General features: G+C 31.5%; 1 protein-coding gene across 1 annotated transcript; it reads left to right on the forward strand.

Moving 5' to 3' along the window:
- Positions 1 to 8,624: 8,624 nt before the first annotated feature.
- On the forward strand, positions 8,625 to 9,299 carry LOC105790331 (histone H3.2). The gene has a single exon (XM_012617886.2). The coding sequence runs from the start codon at positions 8,724 to 8,726 to the stop codon at positions 9,132 to 9,134; it is 411 nt and encodes a 136-aa protein (XP_012473340.1). The 5' UTR covers positions 8,625 to 8,723; the 3' UTR covers positions 9,135 to 9,299.
- Positions 9,300 to 15,837: the final 6,538 nt, after the last annotated feature.

Raw genomic sequence — 15,837 nt, forward strand, 5'->3', positions numbered from 1 at the left:
GAGATTGATAACATAATTTAATCTACCCTACAGTTTATTTGGGCACTAGGATTTCAAATTTTAAAAATTAGATACAATAATCGTGGGGGGAGATGTAGAGGGACAAGGGACGGGTAAATTTTTATTTTTTATCATAACATATTTATTTACTTTAATATTAATATAAAATTATTTTTAATTAAATTTTAATGGGGTGTTGACTTTAGCAATCCCATTAGTTAAAACTTTATTTCAATGGCACTAACTACGGGTACCAACTCCAGTAACAGAATCAAAGTTTAGGTATTCGGATTGGTCAAAAAATAGTTTCAGTACCTATGTCAAACAAAGCAAATAGTTCAAGGGCCTCCTATTCAATTAAGCCTTTAATAAAATCTCAAATTAAAGAGAAGGATGTTGGTAAATGTGCTCGTATTATAGTAAACATTTACCTATTTTCTATGCATTTGAACGATGAATAAATAAATAAAGTTAATTTCACATTTCACTTTTATATCTTGTGTTTCTGTCTTCCATGTTTTACTTACGTATCGAAATTGTAACAAGCAAATGTTAGCTCATTGATTGTCTAAGTTGAAACCGATGATGTGGCACTACAAGAATGTTTACATTTCCGTAAAGACAATTTACTTCTATTGATAATCTAAACGAGTCAAGAATCCCGTAAAAGAATCAAAGTGAGCATTTGATTCAAATACTCGAAGCATTATTATGTCGCCTACAATTCTAGTTAGGGAGATGATTAGTGTTGGTCGTCCGAGCGGTTGAATCCACGGGTAGAGACATAAATTTATTGCTTGGAAGAATGAGACATTAGATGAACCTAAGATGGATCAATTCACTTGTGACGTTCATGGTGTGACTTACCTAAATCTCGAAGTTAGTCACGACCATGCGTATGTAACTCATGTGCTTTGATATTAGTGTACGCTTATGCTCTTAACATGACCGAGTCGATAGCCAATATATTGGGTACATGACTTGCGTTTGGCATTGCTTTACTAGCAACAATGAAATCCATACCTCGACTAAGAGTTAACGATATCTCTTATTGATATTGTTTGGATTGATAAAATTGGATTTGGCCGGGGTTGCTTGTTTTCGAGCGGGTAATTTGTCACAGTCATTAGTTGACATTGATCATTTTAACAACTAAGAAGACACAATGATGACGATAAGATAAAATATGATTTTATTGAGTGAATAAATCTAACTCAAAGGACTCAATGATATCATATGAGATCATTAGACAATGTAGTTGGATGAATTACTTTCATAAAGAGTAAACAATAAGTAGTTTTCAATCGTGGTACTACATGTGGGTGACTTCAAGATTAAGTAAATTGTGAATTATATGAACGAAGCTTCGGACATAATTGCATTTACTCGAGCCTAATTGTATATGTCCAATTCGTCCCTCGGTAGCTCAACAAAAGCTCAATCGGATTGCATTTGAATCAAAAGAAAATTCTATGACTTTTGAAATAATTTAATTGAGTCGATTTATTCAGATAACTATTGTGCCACCTTTATTAGAAACACATTGAGTTGGACTTACTCTCTCACTATCGAAGATAACATACACAATACAAACATCCAACCATTTAGTGATTTCTTTTTTACATGCATGGTTCTAATTTTCGATCCATCGAATTTATATGCTATCCATATAATGCTTCGATATCCTCTCAATTTTATTATTATGGTGCCTTTTCGCACACCTATTTTCCAATCCTACATAAGGTCAATCCTTTATATAACAATCCGATTGGTCTATCTAAAATTTTAATAGCATAGGGAGATGGTTCTTATACAACTATAATAGTAGGATTCTATAGAGAACTAATTTGATTATCTTTTTGTACATCTAATTTGATTGTTTTTAGTCCTGATATTTTTAGAATTTTTATATTTTTGTCTTGATCTAAACCGTGACCATCAAATTCATTAAGTTAATTTTGATATTTTCAAATTCTTATGCGATAAACTGATAACCAAATGTGTAATATCATGCCAGCTAGTCATTTCCACATAATATTCACAAAAAGTGACTCGATTGAATTAATGGATTTAACAGGTATTGTTTGGGTCAATATAGAAATGTCAAAAAATATAAAAACAAAAAATGATCTAATTGGAGAATAGGAACTAAACCCACAACTTAGGGATACTATGAGACTGATAACATAAATTAATCTACCAGATTATCTGCAATTGTTTATTTGAGCACTAAGATTTCAAATTCTGAAAAGTAGAGGGATTAAAGTAGGGGTGGTGGGGGGAGATAAAGAGGGATGAGGGAGGGTAAATTTTTATTTTATTTCTAATAACAATAATAATATAAATTTATTTTTAATTATATTTTAATAGGGTGGTGACGTGGCATAATCACATTGGTTGAAACTTTTTTTTAATGGCATTAATTGTAGGTACCAACTTCAATAACGGAATCAAAGTTTAGGTATCCGGATTGGCCCAAAAATAGCTTAGGTTCCTAAGTCAAACAAAACCAATAGTTCAAAGGCCTCATGTATAAAATTTCCTATTGACAAATAGATGGACTAATTCCCTTAGTATTAGTGATGGCCCAACCGACTCCCTTGCATACTCTAGGTTTTCAGACAATGGTTTCAGTTCAACTGTAGGTGGTTTCATAATATAAGACCCGATTTCAGAAAAACTAAAAGAAAATCGTGTATTGGTCTAGGCAAATCCATTCTATGTAAAATAAGAGATAAATAAATCGAAATACTTTTTATGATCTTATTGACATGACTAGGATTTTTTTTTATGATACATTCCTAATTGAATAAAATCCTAATCTATTAGGCGTGAATTGCTTTAAGCCAATTATTGGACAGTTTCATTTTTATTCTTTTTTTTTGTTCAAAAGAAAATGATATTTTGTTTTTCAAACTATATATTTTGAAATATTTACGAATATATTAATATATTTTCAATTTTCAATAAAAAAGAATCCAAAATTCTTATCAACCAGTTAATTTGTAATTGATTTTTTTTTATTAACCAAAGGCCTCAAAACCGAAACCTTAAAAAATGAATGGGCAATTCCTCTTTATCAAATGCATCCAGTAAAGGTCCTAATGATTCCTTGAAACGTCACCACTAATTCGACTAAGCGACCATGTCCTCACACTACCATCTTCAATTAAATCCACACTATCTTCCTTATCATTATAAAGCAAAGACACATTAGGCATACTAGGATCCAGAACCATACAATCAGATCAATTATGACATTCCACTTCACATTCCAAAGAATAATCACTTTCAAGATTCAATAAAGGATCCACAACCAACTCCTCTTGCTGGGGTAGACGAAGTGGAGTATACGTAATACGAAAAGTTGATTGTGTACCAACTGTAACAACTGAACATCGATAATGGCAATATAGAACGATCATAAAGCAATAAGAAAGTAAAATTAAGAACACAAATTTTACGTGGAAACCCTTTTAGGGAAAAACCAGGAGCAGAGGAGAAGAAAATTCACTAATGATGAAATTTGAATTATACAAGAGGAGTTTCAACTACTTCTATTTATAGCTCAAAAAATCTTATTCTAATAAATGCCAAATAGAATGTGAGTAGTTCGATACGAATTCTACACGGCCATGTGCCCTGGAAATCCTAGTGTTGTTTGAGAACCACACAGCCTGAACCCTTTCACACGACCTGCCACACGGCTGTGTCCCCCCTGTGGGTTGATTTTTGAAATTTTCACATGGCCTTAGTCTGTTAAACGGGCGAGCCACACAACTGTGTCCCCCCTGTGGGTTGATTTTTGAAATTTTCACATGGCCTTAGTCTGTTAAACGGGCGAGCCACACAACCGTGTACCCCCTCCACACGGTCTACAACATCCCACACGGCCTGACCACACAATCATGTACCCCTGTTATACAGTTTTGGCCTAGAATTTTTATGTTTTGTTCAGTTTAGTCCTGATTGATTCTTGAACTGTTTTATTATATTATATTATTCAACTAAGTTCCTGATATTATGAATTATGTTAGAATCCATTATTAATATGATGTTTATATATTTGCATGAATTGTGAACAATATGCATGAATTTTGTTTCGGTGTTTGTGATTTTACGTATAGTATGCTTTATGACACTGTTAAACCGAACACTTAATAAGCATGAATTGTACTACTAAGTTGATCTGTTATAAGCATATTGATTGCTTTTTTGTTTAAAATCATAATTAAATACTATCGTATTGATCCGTTTTGAGCTTGTCATATTGCATTGCATAGGGTGGGACGATATGTACGAAGGAAGAAGTGACAGTTTATCTACATTTATTTATTTTGTTGTGCACCCACAGCCTAGTGGCAATATTTATCCTTTAATTGCAATATGTTGTACATCCACAACCCATCGGCAGCTTTTACTTACAAATATGCTGTGCATCTATAGCCCAGTGGCAGATTGTATCTATGATATTTTGTTGTGCAGTTACAACCCAGTGGTAGGTTCCATTTGCAAATTTTTGTTGTGTTTCCACAGGCTAGTGGAAGATATTGTTAGAGTATGCCCAAAGATCAATCATGAGATGGTTGTAATAACATACTTGATTTATCATGTTTATTAATATAAGGCGTTACCATTATTATTTCAGTTTCTTTTCTGTGTGTATAAATAAACTGTTTTCTAATAATGTCCTAAGAATAATATTATTATTCTTAAAAGATCCTTAGTCAAGTATTATTGTTGGATAGGACAACAATAATGCATTAAGACTAACATGTAGTTGATTGATGATAAAGAGTTATCATTGATATGGAATATCGAATCGATGCATGAATATGTGTGTTAGAGAACAACATATTGGATGACCCATTATGAGTATGTTTCTTGGATTATTATGTAATTGTCACGACATTACTCATAGTGATTAATATGTATATGATCCTCGACTTGAGATCATCATAATCCCAACATCGTGAGTAGTATATTTTGATACGATCAAACGCATAATCGTAACTAGTTGTTCTATAAAGGCTGGTGTTGGATATACCACAATCGATGTAGAGGGATATGGTGGTCGATATAGAATAAGTCCCTCCTACATAATGGGAGTAATATCTTAGGCCACTTGATTAAGTGAGACTAGAAATGCATGGCCATGCTCAAATAAGTTGATATGAGATGTCATACTTATTTGTATATCGTAAGTCTGCTTAAAATATCAAGGAACATGGAATGGACTATACAAGTGTGACTATTCCATGACTTGTGCCCAATCCGTAGATAAAGGACTTAAGGATTATTGCATAAAAGGTTAATCATAAAAGGTTATGTCGAATCATGATCTCTTGTGACTTAGGTAGCAATGATGCATTGCTAGATGCCACTCATTGTTTGTAACATTGGAATCGTTCTAGTATTATCGCTAACGTTACAAGAACCCTGTGGTCACACCCTATAGTTAAAATGAACGGAATAAACCATAGTTGGTATTGTTTTTAGGTGTCACTTGAATTAAATTAATTATAGAATTAATTTAATTTGATTTCAACACATTATGTACAAGGTTGTTGTACACATAATAAGGTTAGCATATGAATTCAAATAAATATATGGTTTATCAAATTATATTATAATTAATGTAATTATAATTTTCGGTTTAAAATATTATTATATTTATTTTAATTCATAAATAAAAACCCTAAAAATAAATAATAAGGATATAAGTATCCTGCTTTTTCTTGGTTTTGGTCTAGCAAGTCAAAGAAAATTCACTCTCAAAACTGTTTTGGGGATTTCTTCCGTTCGTAGTCGATTGGGTGGATCACGTGAGGTCTGAGTCTCGATAGATTGCGGCTTAGTTCGACTGTAGATCAGACTACACGTTGTTGAGAAGTTGCTGTCTACTCAGAATAGCATTAGGTAATTTCGTAACCCTTTTCACCCCGATTTGTTCCTCACACATGGATCCGTGGTTAGGGTCGCCGATTATTAAATTTTTCTGCTGCGCCGTAGGGGTGCCAGCGATCCAACAGATATTATCTACGAACTAGTAGTGGTTTATCCACATCCCAGTACGTTGAAGGATGGAGTTTCAGGGGAACTCCTATTGTGGTGTGCAGCGGTGGGGTAGGACATTTTCTATTAAACTGAATTTGTATGGCATTCATAAATCATGGACATACAAATTGGATTTTATGAGATGACATACTTATATGTATACATTGTTGAGGTGGTTTAAAATACCGATATTCTAAAATTGTTATTGTGTATGGTTCTATGCACTATGTTTCTGTATACCTAATCGGTTACACTGGTTTACTTGCGAGGGAACTCACACAAAGCTTCATAGCTCACCACATTTTATTTTCATCCTTACAGATAATCCACCAAGTTAGGACACGGACGCGCATACCGAGGGTCTTGGTTCGGTTTCTATTTTTTTAACAATTTAGGCTTATTATTTGATTAATTTTATTTTATTATTTCAATGTTTGTCTAACTTTATTATGAATTGTGGCATGAGACTTAGGATTTTGGGTTTGTTTTTATCCTGTATGACATTTAATTTTAATCTTAGGTTATCGAGTTATGAGTATTAATTAGTTATGCATGAATCCTCAGTTTTTACTAAAAATGAATGAATATCACTTTTCCGTTGCTAATTTGTAAATAATTTTTTGGATAATAAATTAATTGGTAATTAACTAAGTTTTTTTTAAGATAAACAAATATTTTAAAACGATTATTTTATAAACCCTGCAATCTTAATGGGCCATCTCGGTGACCAATGTAATCTCCCGAATTCAGGTCTAACGTCTGGGCAGGGTTGGGGAGGTTACAATAGAAATATCAAACTTCGAAAAAAAATAAAAACAAAAAATGATTTAATTGGAGAATAGGAACTAAATCCACAACTTACGCATACTACGATATTGATAACATAATTTAATCTAACAGATTTAACTGCTATTGTTAATGTAAGTACTAGGATTTCAAATTCTGAAAAACAAAAGATGGATTAAATTAGGGACATTAGGTGGAGGGGGGCGGTGTCGAAAGATAGAGAGGAGGAGGAGGGTAATTTTATTTTTTAATATTAATATTAATCTAATTATTTTATTTAATATTAATATAAAAATATTTTTAATTTAATTTTAATGGGGTAGTGACATGGCACAATCCCATTGGCTAAAACTTTTTTTTAACGGCATTAATGGCAGGTACCAACTTTAATAATGAAGTCAATGTTTAGGTATTCAGATTGACCAAAAAATAGTTAATGTGCCCAAGTTAAACAAAGCCAATAGTTTAAGGGCCTCCTAATAGGGGGGACATATTTTAGCATCTCTACTGATTTACACATTTTATTGAGACTTTACATTAACTCAGTTGAGTAATAATGAGAATATCTTTACTAAATTAATTATTTTGAAGGTGCTTTTGTCCTTTTATATAAAAATAGAAATATAAATACATATCTAATAATATAAAGCCTTTTTATCGAAAATAGAAATATAAATACATCTCTACTAATATAAAACTTTTTATCGAGTTTGGTATCATGAGTCAATTATGCATCAATTCAGTTAGGTAATGACAAGAATATCATTACTTTATAAAGTAAATTATATTATTTTGTGAGTGTTTTATCAATTTATATAAAAGAATAAAGATATGATTACATAAAATAAGGTTCGATACTAAGCTTTTACAATTTTTAACATTTGTACTTTACCATTTAATCAAAACCTAATTTATTATCTATATCAATTTTTAATAAAAATACCTATTACATAATTTTGTGGTTCACTAATATTGGGTGTGTTATAATCTAATAAATTTTAATATTTCATTTATGGCATCAATGTATGTAGATGTTTTATTTTTAGCATAATTAGCATATTTCTTTTGCTAGAGAATAAAAGAAAAGGATGTGAAAATAAAGGTTAAAATTTTTATACTCTTCAAAAATTCAAATTAAGGCCATATATTTTATTTTTAGAATTTAATCTCTTTATATTTTAGATTTCAAAATTTAGGTTAAACTGTTAAATTCATGTTAATTACAACATCATTTTTCAATTATATGATAACCCAATGAGTTTTTTTTTCCAAAATACCACACCAACAAATTTAACAAAAAATTTTAATTATGTTAACAGTTGAACTTGAATTCTGAAATATGAAAAGTAGAGGAACTATATTATTGGAAATAAAAATATAGGGACTAATTTCTATTTTTTAAAAAGTACAAGGAGTTATAGTACATTTTGACCAAAAATCTATGTGAATTGTGAAGGGACAAGATCAATGGATAAATCCCATTGGTTGTCTGGACATACGACGGATAGTCATCCAATACTCACTGGCTTTAATAGATCATATCCGTCAATATCTCCTGAGTGGACGGCTTAGATCCTCTCGAACAGATCGCTAACGAAAAGTTAAAAAATGCGCCCAAACTTTAAAACCATGCTGCTTAAAAGGAATCCTATTGGCCAATTTTCATCGCTCCACAACTTAACAGCCGTCGATAACCCATCCAATCTACGGTTCAAATTGCTCCATTTAAAATATTTCCTAATTACTTATTCCCGCCTCCCCCTTTATATATATCCCCTTCAATTTGCCTAACTTACTTCCGTCGAAAATCTTTTCTTTCAAACTATCTTTAGCTTTCCCGCGATCCAAACACCCTTATTTTATCGTCAATTGTTCGACGAATGGCTCGTACCAAGCAAACTGCTAGGAAATCAACCGGTGGCAAGGCTCCACGTAAACAACTAGCCACGAAGGCTGCTCGGAAGTCAGCTCCGGCGACCGGAGGAGTGAAGAAGCCTCACCGTTTCAGGCCAGGAACTGTGGCTCTCAGGGAAATCAGGAAATACCAGAAGAGCACCGAGCTCTTGATCAGAAAGCTTCCATTTCAGAGGCTTGTGAGAGAAATCGCTCAAGATTTCAAGACTGATTTAAGGTTCCAAAGCAGCGCCGTTGCCGCTCTTCAAGAGGCTGCCGAGGCTTATCTCGTCGGGTTGTTTGAAGATACCAATCTTTGTGCTATTCATGCTAAGAGGGTTACCATCATGCCTAAAGATATCCAGCTTGCTAGGAGGATTCGAGGCGAGAGAGCTTAGGTTGGTTTATTTTCTGTTGATTGATTCCTAGAATTAGTGATCTCGTTCATTTTGTTGTATTAACTTTCTCTGCAAGTGTTGGTTGTATATCGATGGAATTCTAATTGATGCTTTATAGTTTCATGAAATTTGATTAATTTAATGGAAACTGGGACAGGTTTAGCATTTGAATTGAATAGGGATACAAGTTGGGCCTACAAATATATGGAATCTGAACAAAATAAAATGGTGAATGGCAGAAGAAAACAGGCCAAGTTCGAGATTGTTTTATGCAAAATTTCATTTCAATAATACATTTATGAAATGTGTCAGCTAAATCATCTGCACCAGAAGTTACAAAATTTTGGATCTGATATCATGTTTTTAGTTGGAAATATTGTGGAAAACCCAGTTTAGGAAATGGTGGGATCAATGGCAACTTTGCATTGTTTAGCTACGTTAGAAAGAATACAAATAATAGTGTCATTAATTATATATCAATTGAATAATAAGTAAACTTTACTCTTTAAACATAAATGTGCTAAACATGTTTTTTTTTAATTAACTTGGTAAAAATTCTTTTCAATCCTCTTAATTTTAATATTGGTAATTTAATCTTTGTTAATTTTAAAATCAAACAATTAATTACAATATTAATGTTTTATGTTAATTGTACGTAATTTCAATTGTATGATAATAAATTTAATTTTCAATGGTTATATATTCTGCCAATTTGATCTTAATTTGAAAAAAAACAAATTTAATTGCAATATATATAATTGTTGCGAGTTAAATTTGTTAAGTTGAAACTAAGTTAATAGAATGTGTAAATTTTGAGTGCTAAATTTAATGTTATATCAATCAAAATTATATACAATTGACAACAAATATTAATGTCGTGATTAATTGTCTTTAGTTGCCTACTTTCAAAATTAGTAGATTAAATTGCTTCAAATTTTTGAGAAATCAATTTGTTCAATATCAAAATTAAGAAGGACTGGAAAGGTCTTTTTACCAAATAAGTTATATTATTTTAGGGTACTTTAATCTTTTGTTTTTTGAAAAGCCAATAAAAATTTTCATGCGGTAGGTTTACATCAATAAAATATTAACTTTATTACCAAATCAAATATTATTTTTAATATAATATTTACATACTAATTGTATTATGCATATGTTATTACCTCTACCAATTATATTTATTGATAATGTTGTTGATTGAGTTGGTGTCATAAAGACAACTCAACAGCAACTCAAGATTGATGGCAACACCAATATAAATAATTGTAGTACATTTAGTACTCTTAATATGATGTGTTTATGCGTTTAAATATTATTTTACTCATAATTTAATTTATTTTTATTTTAATATCGTAAGTATTTCATATGTTATTGTTAACTAAAATATGTGTTTTGAATACGTAGTATTGATGAAGTTGTTGATTGAGTTGGCATCACAAGTTAACTCGATACCAACTAAAAATTGATAGCAACACTAGGATAAACAACTATAATGCATTTAGTAATCTCGATCTGATGCATTTACGTATTTAAAATTTATTTTACTCACAATTTAATCTATTTTTTCATCTTAATATCATAGATACTTCAAGTGTTATTATTTTTAAATACAACTTTATGTTCTAAGTATATAATTTCCACACACATACGCATAAGATAGAATTTCTAGTATATTGATAATGTTGTTGATTGAGTTGGTATCATAAGTCAACTCGATATTAACTCAAGATTGATAACAACATAATGATAAATAATTGTAGTGCATTTATGTTCATAAATAAACTCGTTTATATTCATTTAATAAATCATATAAAGCTCGCGTAAAACTCGTTTATGGTTCAGCTATTATATATTAATAAAATTATTATTGTTTATGTGCTTATTTTAATTATAATATAATTATTAATATTTATATTTAATTATTTTGTATCTAAAATAATAAGATGTATCCTATTTTTTGTATATTAATTTATTATTTATATCATTATTTATTTAATTTAAACAAATAAATATAAACCCATATAATTTTAAATGAACGAATGTAAGTAAAATTTTGATATTCTTAAGAAATACGGATAAACTTAAACATAAGTCCATTAGTTTATTAGTTACATTTATTGTTTGTACTACACATCTAACATGTCAACGTTACATGGCAGGCATCAAGGGTAGTTTTAGGAAGAAAATTTAGTACCCTCTTTTTACCTTTCTACTAAACAATGAGAATAAAATAAGTTTAAGATATTAATTTAATTATTTATCTTAAATAAAAATAAATATATATTTTATTACCTCTAAATTATTGTTTCAAAATATTACTTTCAATTAACTATAAAAATAGGAATATGGTAACTATATCTGATTTATTTCTGCTTTTATTATACTGCCATAGATGAGTATAAAGCAAATTGCAAAATCTTCAAAATTGGTAAGTATATCATCACTTAGTAAGTGCATCATTAACTTATTTTCTCATCTCAACAACTTTCATTTCAAACCATGTCGCTCCTCTTTTCATCATTTTGCTCGCGACTTTTTGTTAATATTTAAAAATTTTCTTTATTTTAATATATTTTTTTTAAAAAAAAATTGTAGCCTTAAAATAAGGGTGGGATTGCAATCCCTTCAATTCAAATCCCATATTTCTCGAACTCATTATATATAATATCAAATATAAATTAATTAAACAAAATGTTTAAATGATGAAAATTTTATTGTTTAATTTATAGATTTGTCAAACTCAAAAGGATGTACTCGTGACGTAGATTGTTTGGGCAAGTGGAAACATGGCGGCTTTTGTGATTTAACAACTAAAAAATGTAGATACTTGCCGAGGTCAGAGCAGATGCCATCTAACCCTGTGCCAATGGTGGATGCTAAATGCAACGATGACACAAACTGCGCAAAGGTTTGACCACCAACTTGTGAAGTCCATAACTGTCAAGATGGAATTTGAGTATGTAAGCTTCGTGCCTAAAAATCAATATTAGTTTTGTCCAAAAAAATTTCTAAATTCAGGCCTTTTAATAGTATCGTCTATTATAAAATAAATTTGGTATAGAGAATTAATAAATAAATTATTAGTGAATAAAAAATGTTAAAAGAGAATTAATTTACCTTTGTTATATTTCATTCTAGTATAGTAATTTCATATCTTTTCAATTGAATATGAATGGTTCTAATTTCCAATCCATAGAGATTCATATGATTGCAATGTTAGGATCTAGTGTCGTAAATGTAGTTTATTTGTCAATTTTACAAGTAATTTTTCGAATAATTTGGTTTAAATAAAATTTCATTATTCACATTAATATCGTTTGCAATTGTCCTCAATAATTTTTGCATGCAAAGCAAAATGTAAGCAAATATTGGCTCAATGATTACCTAATGTTTAACTAATACTAAGTTACGTGGTCGAATTGTAATGCGAGAAGACAACTTGTATTATTAGTCGGTAATCTAAAAGGTCCATAGTTTGATGAATCGAAATTGAGCAAATCGGTTAAAGGCCTATTATGTCGTCTATCAAGTCCAAATGGGGAGATACCTTATCTTGGGTATCGGAGTGGCTTACTCTCAGAAGATAGACTGTTTATGGATTAATTCACTCCTGGCATTCAAATTGTGAATTACCTCAATCCTGAGCATGTGATTGACTATGTGTTGGAATCCGATTATAGCCCCCAAAAAATATCGAAATAGGCATCAAAATAAATGCAACAAAAAATGAAAATATACAACGAATCAAATTCCACATACATGAAAATCAATAAAAGAATTTATACCTTGACAAAGGGTAGTTGCATCTTCATTCAATGCTTTCTCTGTTTTTGTACGAACATCAAGCTCGGTTGTCGAAAACTTTCAGTCGTCCAAACGTCCAACCTCTAACGGTAATCCATACTAGGAATTTATAAAAACTTTGTAAGGTCGAGATCCACTTGGCCAAGATAGTGCTAGCTATCTAATCACGTGGATTCACGCCCTTTTTAGTCTCAATCTCAATTCCAAAAGAAAACTAGAAGAAAAAATTCAAAAAATTATTTTTGTTCTATTTTCTTTTTGTTTTTTCTTGAAAAAGATTAATAAACTTTTGATTAATTGCACTTTATCCCCTTGGACTTTGTTGAACTATTCAATTTAGTCCTTTCTCGTTTTAAGTTCGAATTCCATTATCGTGTGTGACCCATTAGGCTTCCAATTATGTTTGCAACAAATATAATTTATTTCAATCAAGAAATAATTATATTTGTAAAGCAGGAGCAGGATTTAGCAACCCATCATGACCCCTAATTATTGGAAGAATTAATATATTTTCAACAGTCTTTCAGTGTTCAGTATCTATGTGTAATTCGATCCTTCCATCATATATCTCAAATGAGCTAAAAGTCATAACTCAGTGTCTACCTTTGCTTGTCCATGTTAGTCTTGCAACTCCTTGTATTAACCCTAATTAATTGCCTTAGCTAATGACTTACGGTTAATACGAGTCAACAGTATATAGGATATGTCCCCTCACGTCACTTGGGGTGATGGATCTTCTCTAAACCACTCCACCACCTTTGTATGTCTTATGTCATACCCAAAATATCCTACCTTAAGCATCCATCAATACAAACCCATTTCATGATGAAATAAAGTATGACACTCAACATACAAGGCGAGTTATTGTCACATGTCTAAGGATTATTTACACTACCGACACATGAGAGTATTTCCATAGACACTTGAGTGAAAGACCGAATGGAACTCTTATAGCGGATCATGTTCGGTGTATTTATTCTCGTAACAAGCAACCACATGTTATGCTCAAGTATCCTATACTTCAACTAATGAAATCAGTTGTATGCATCTTATGTATGAAGGCTTAACATGTGCTGACCTTGGAGCATTATCAATGCCTTATCTCGATAATACAATGGTCAAAAACAATTTAGGAATCACGACTTTGATGCATAGAGATCTCATAATTATAACTCTTCATAATACCCTTGCATAGCCTAATGTGTTTTATGAGCTTGATCCACACAAGTGTTAAATATCATATATTTTACTCATGGATAATGAAATATCTCAATTTATTATTATACAATTATAATAATGTTAATACAATGAAAAATTGTTTAGTGCTCAGAAGAGAATCATGATTGGCTTGAAGGGCTTACACTAACACTATGTGTGCATGACTCTATACTTTGATATATTAAAAGCTTAAGTTCAAATAAAATAACTAAAGAGCTGAAAGCTGGTACATTGGGTATATGATTTTTGCATGACATAGCTTCATTTATAATAGTAGAATTCATAGTCCAGTAAAAGGTAAATGGTATCCTCTCATTGACATTACAGGATAGATGGAAAAGTAATGTTGGAACTTAATTACAAATTATTTGACCTCTAATTATATATGTCTAATCGGTTTTTTTGCAAGCTCAATATAACTCACGGCATGCCAAGCAAGCTGTGTCTGAAATGGACCTAAGGCCCGCCACTTTCTAACGTCTCTTAGGCCCACCAAAGGGGGACTGGATTGTTAGGATTTGGGAACCGATAGTCCAAATGAGCAATAGGATCTGGGCCTTCGACCCGGAAGAAGAATGTTTGTCTACAGGAATGCAAGATGTTCGCAGAGATAGTTCGCGTGGGAGAGCTCGTGTAAGCCTCGCACAAATAAGGCCGTAAGAGGGGACCTCACGTAAACCTCGCATGGACTAGGTCACGAGCCATGTCTGCGAAGAGGACCCTCGCTTGTGACTGGCAGGTGCAAGGTTCTCTAGGAGAGTTAGTCTCAGGGTTAGAAAGGATCGCATGCTCCACAAGCAAGCGTCCAATAAGCCAAAGGAGGCCCAGAGAATGTCAGCACCAGGGACATGCAATGTCAGTGCCTTCGGGCCAAAGGCCAAGACAAAACAGTGGGCCCTATTGTGAGCTGTAATAGTTACAATAAGAATGTATATAAATACCCTTTGTATTTCTCTTAATATAACATGAAAAAATATTACTCAACAAACACAAAATTCATGAATTCATTGTTATATGAACCACATTTTAGATGATACATTGTGATCTACTTGAGCATAAATTTCTTTTGTCATTGAGAAAGGCACATGAAAGATAAATCTTAATAAAAAAGTAAGGAGAGGAGTGTCCCAAAGGTGGTGCCATAAAGCAATTGGCATTACCAACAAACCAATCATGAAAATGTAGTTCTCATGGATTGGTCTGCTTGTTTCATGGTTTTGACTTTTGTTGACCAGCCTTTTTGCATTTGTCTTTTATTTACTGTAAAGCTGAACCAGGCAGCACTCTTGTCTGAATCCCATGTTTAATGGGAACAAACATAATTCACCTATCTCTTATATATATATATATATACAAGTAATCAAACCTTATACTATATGAGTTGCTCTTTTTCTTTCCTTTTCCACATTGGTACCTGTTAATGGCTGAAAACATGGGGTGTTTGAAATCCTTTTATGGCTATCAACAATTGGACTGAAGTAAGATATAGGAAATACATGTAACTAATTATAGTCAAATTTTGAGATGTAGATTTAATTTTTGTATTTTTGGATGGATTAATTATTTTTTGAATTTGAAATTTCAATTTTGATCTAAATGGTAACACTTCAATTTATTTAGTTAAATTTCGCTATTAATTTTATGCTACCCGTAAAGTTGTAAATTTAATCTATATCTTGAA

Source organism: Gossypium raimondii, chromosome 8 (genome assembly GCF_025698545.1).
Source record: "Gossypium raimondii isolate GPD5lz chromosome 8, ASM2569854v1, whole genome shotgun sequence".
NCBI classification, from domain to species: Eukaryota; Viridiplantae; Streptophyta; class Magnoliopsida; order Malvales; family Malvaceae; genus Gossypium; species Gossypium raimondii.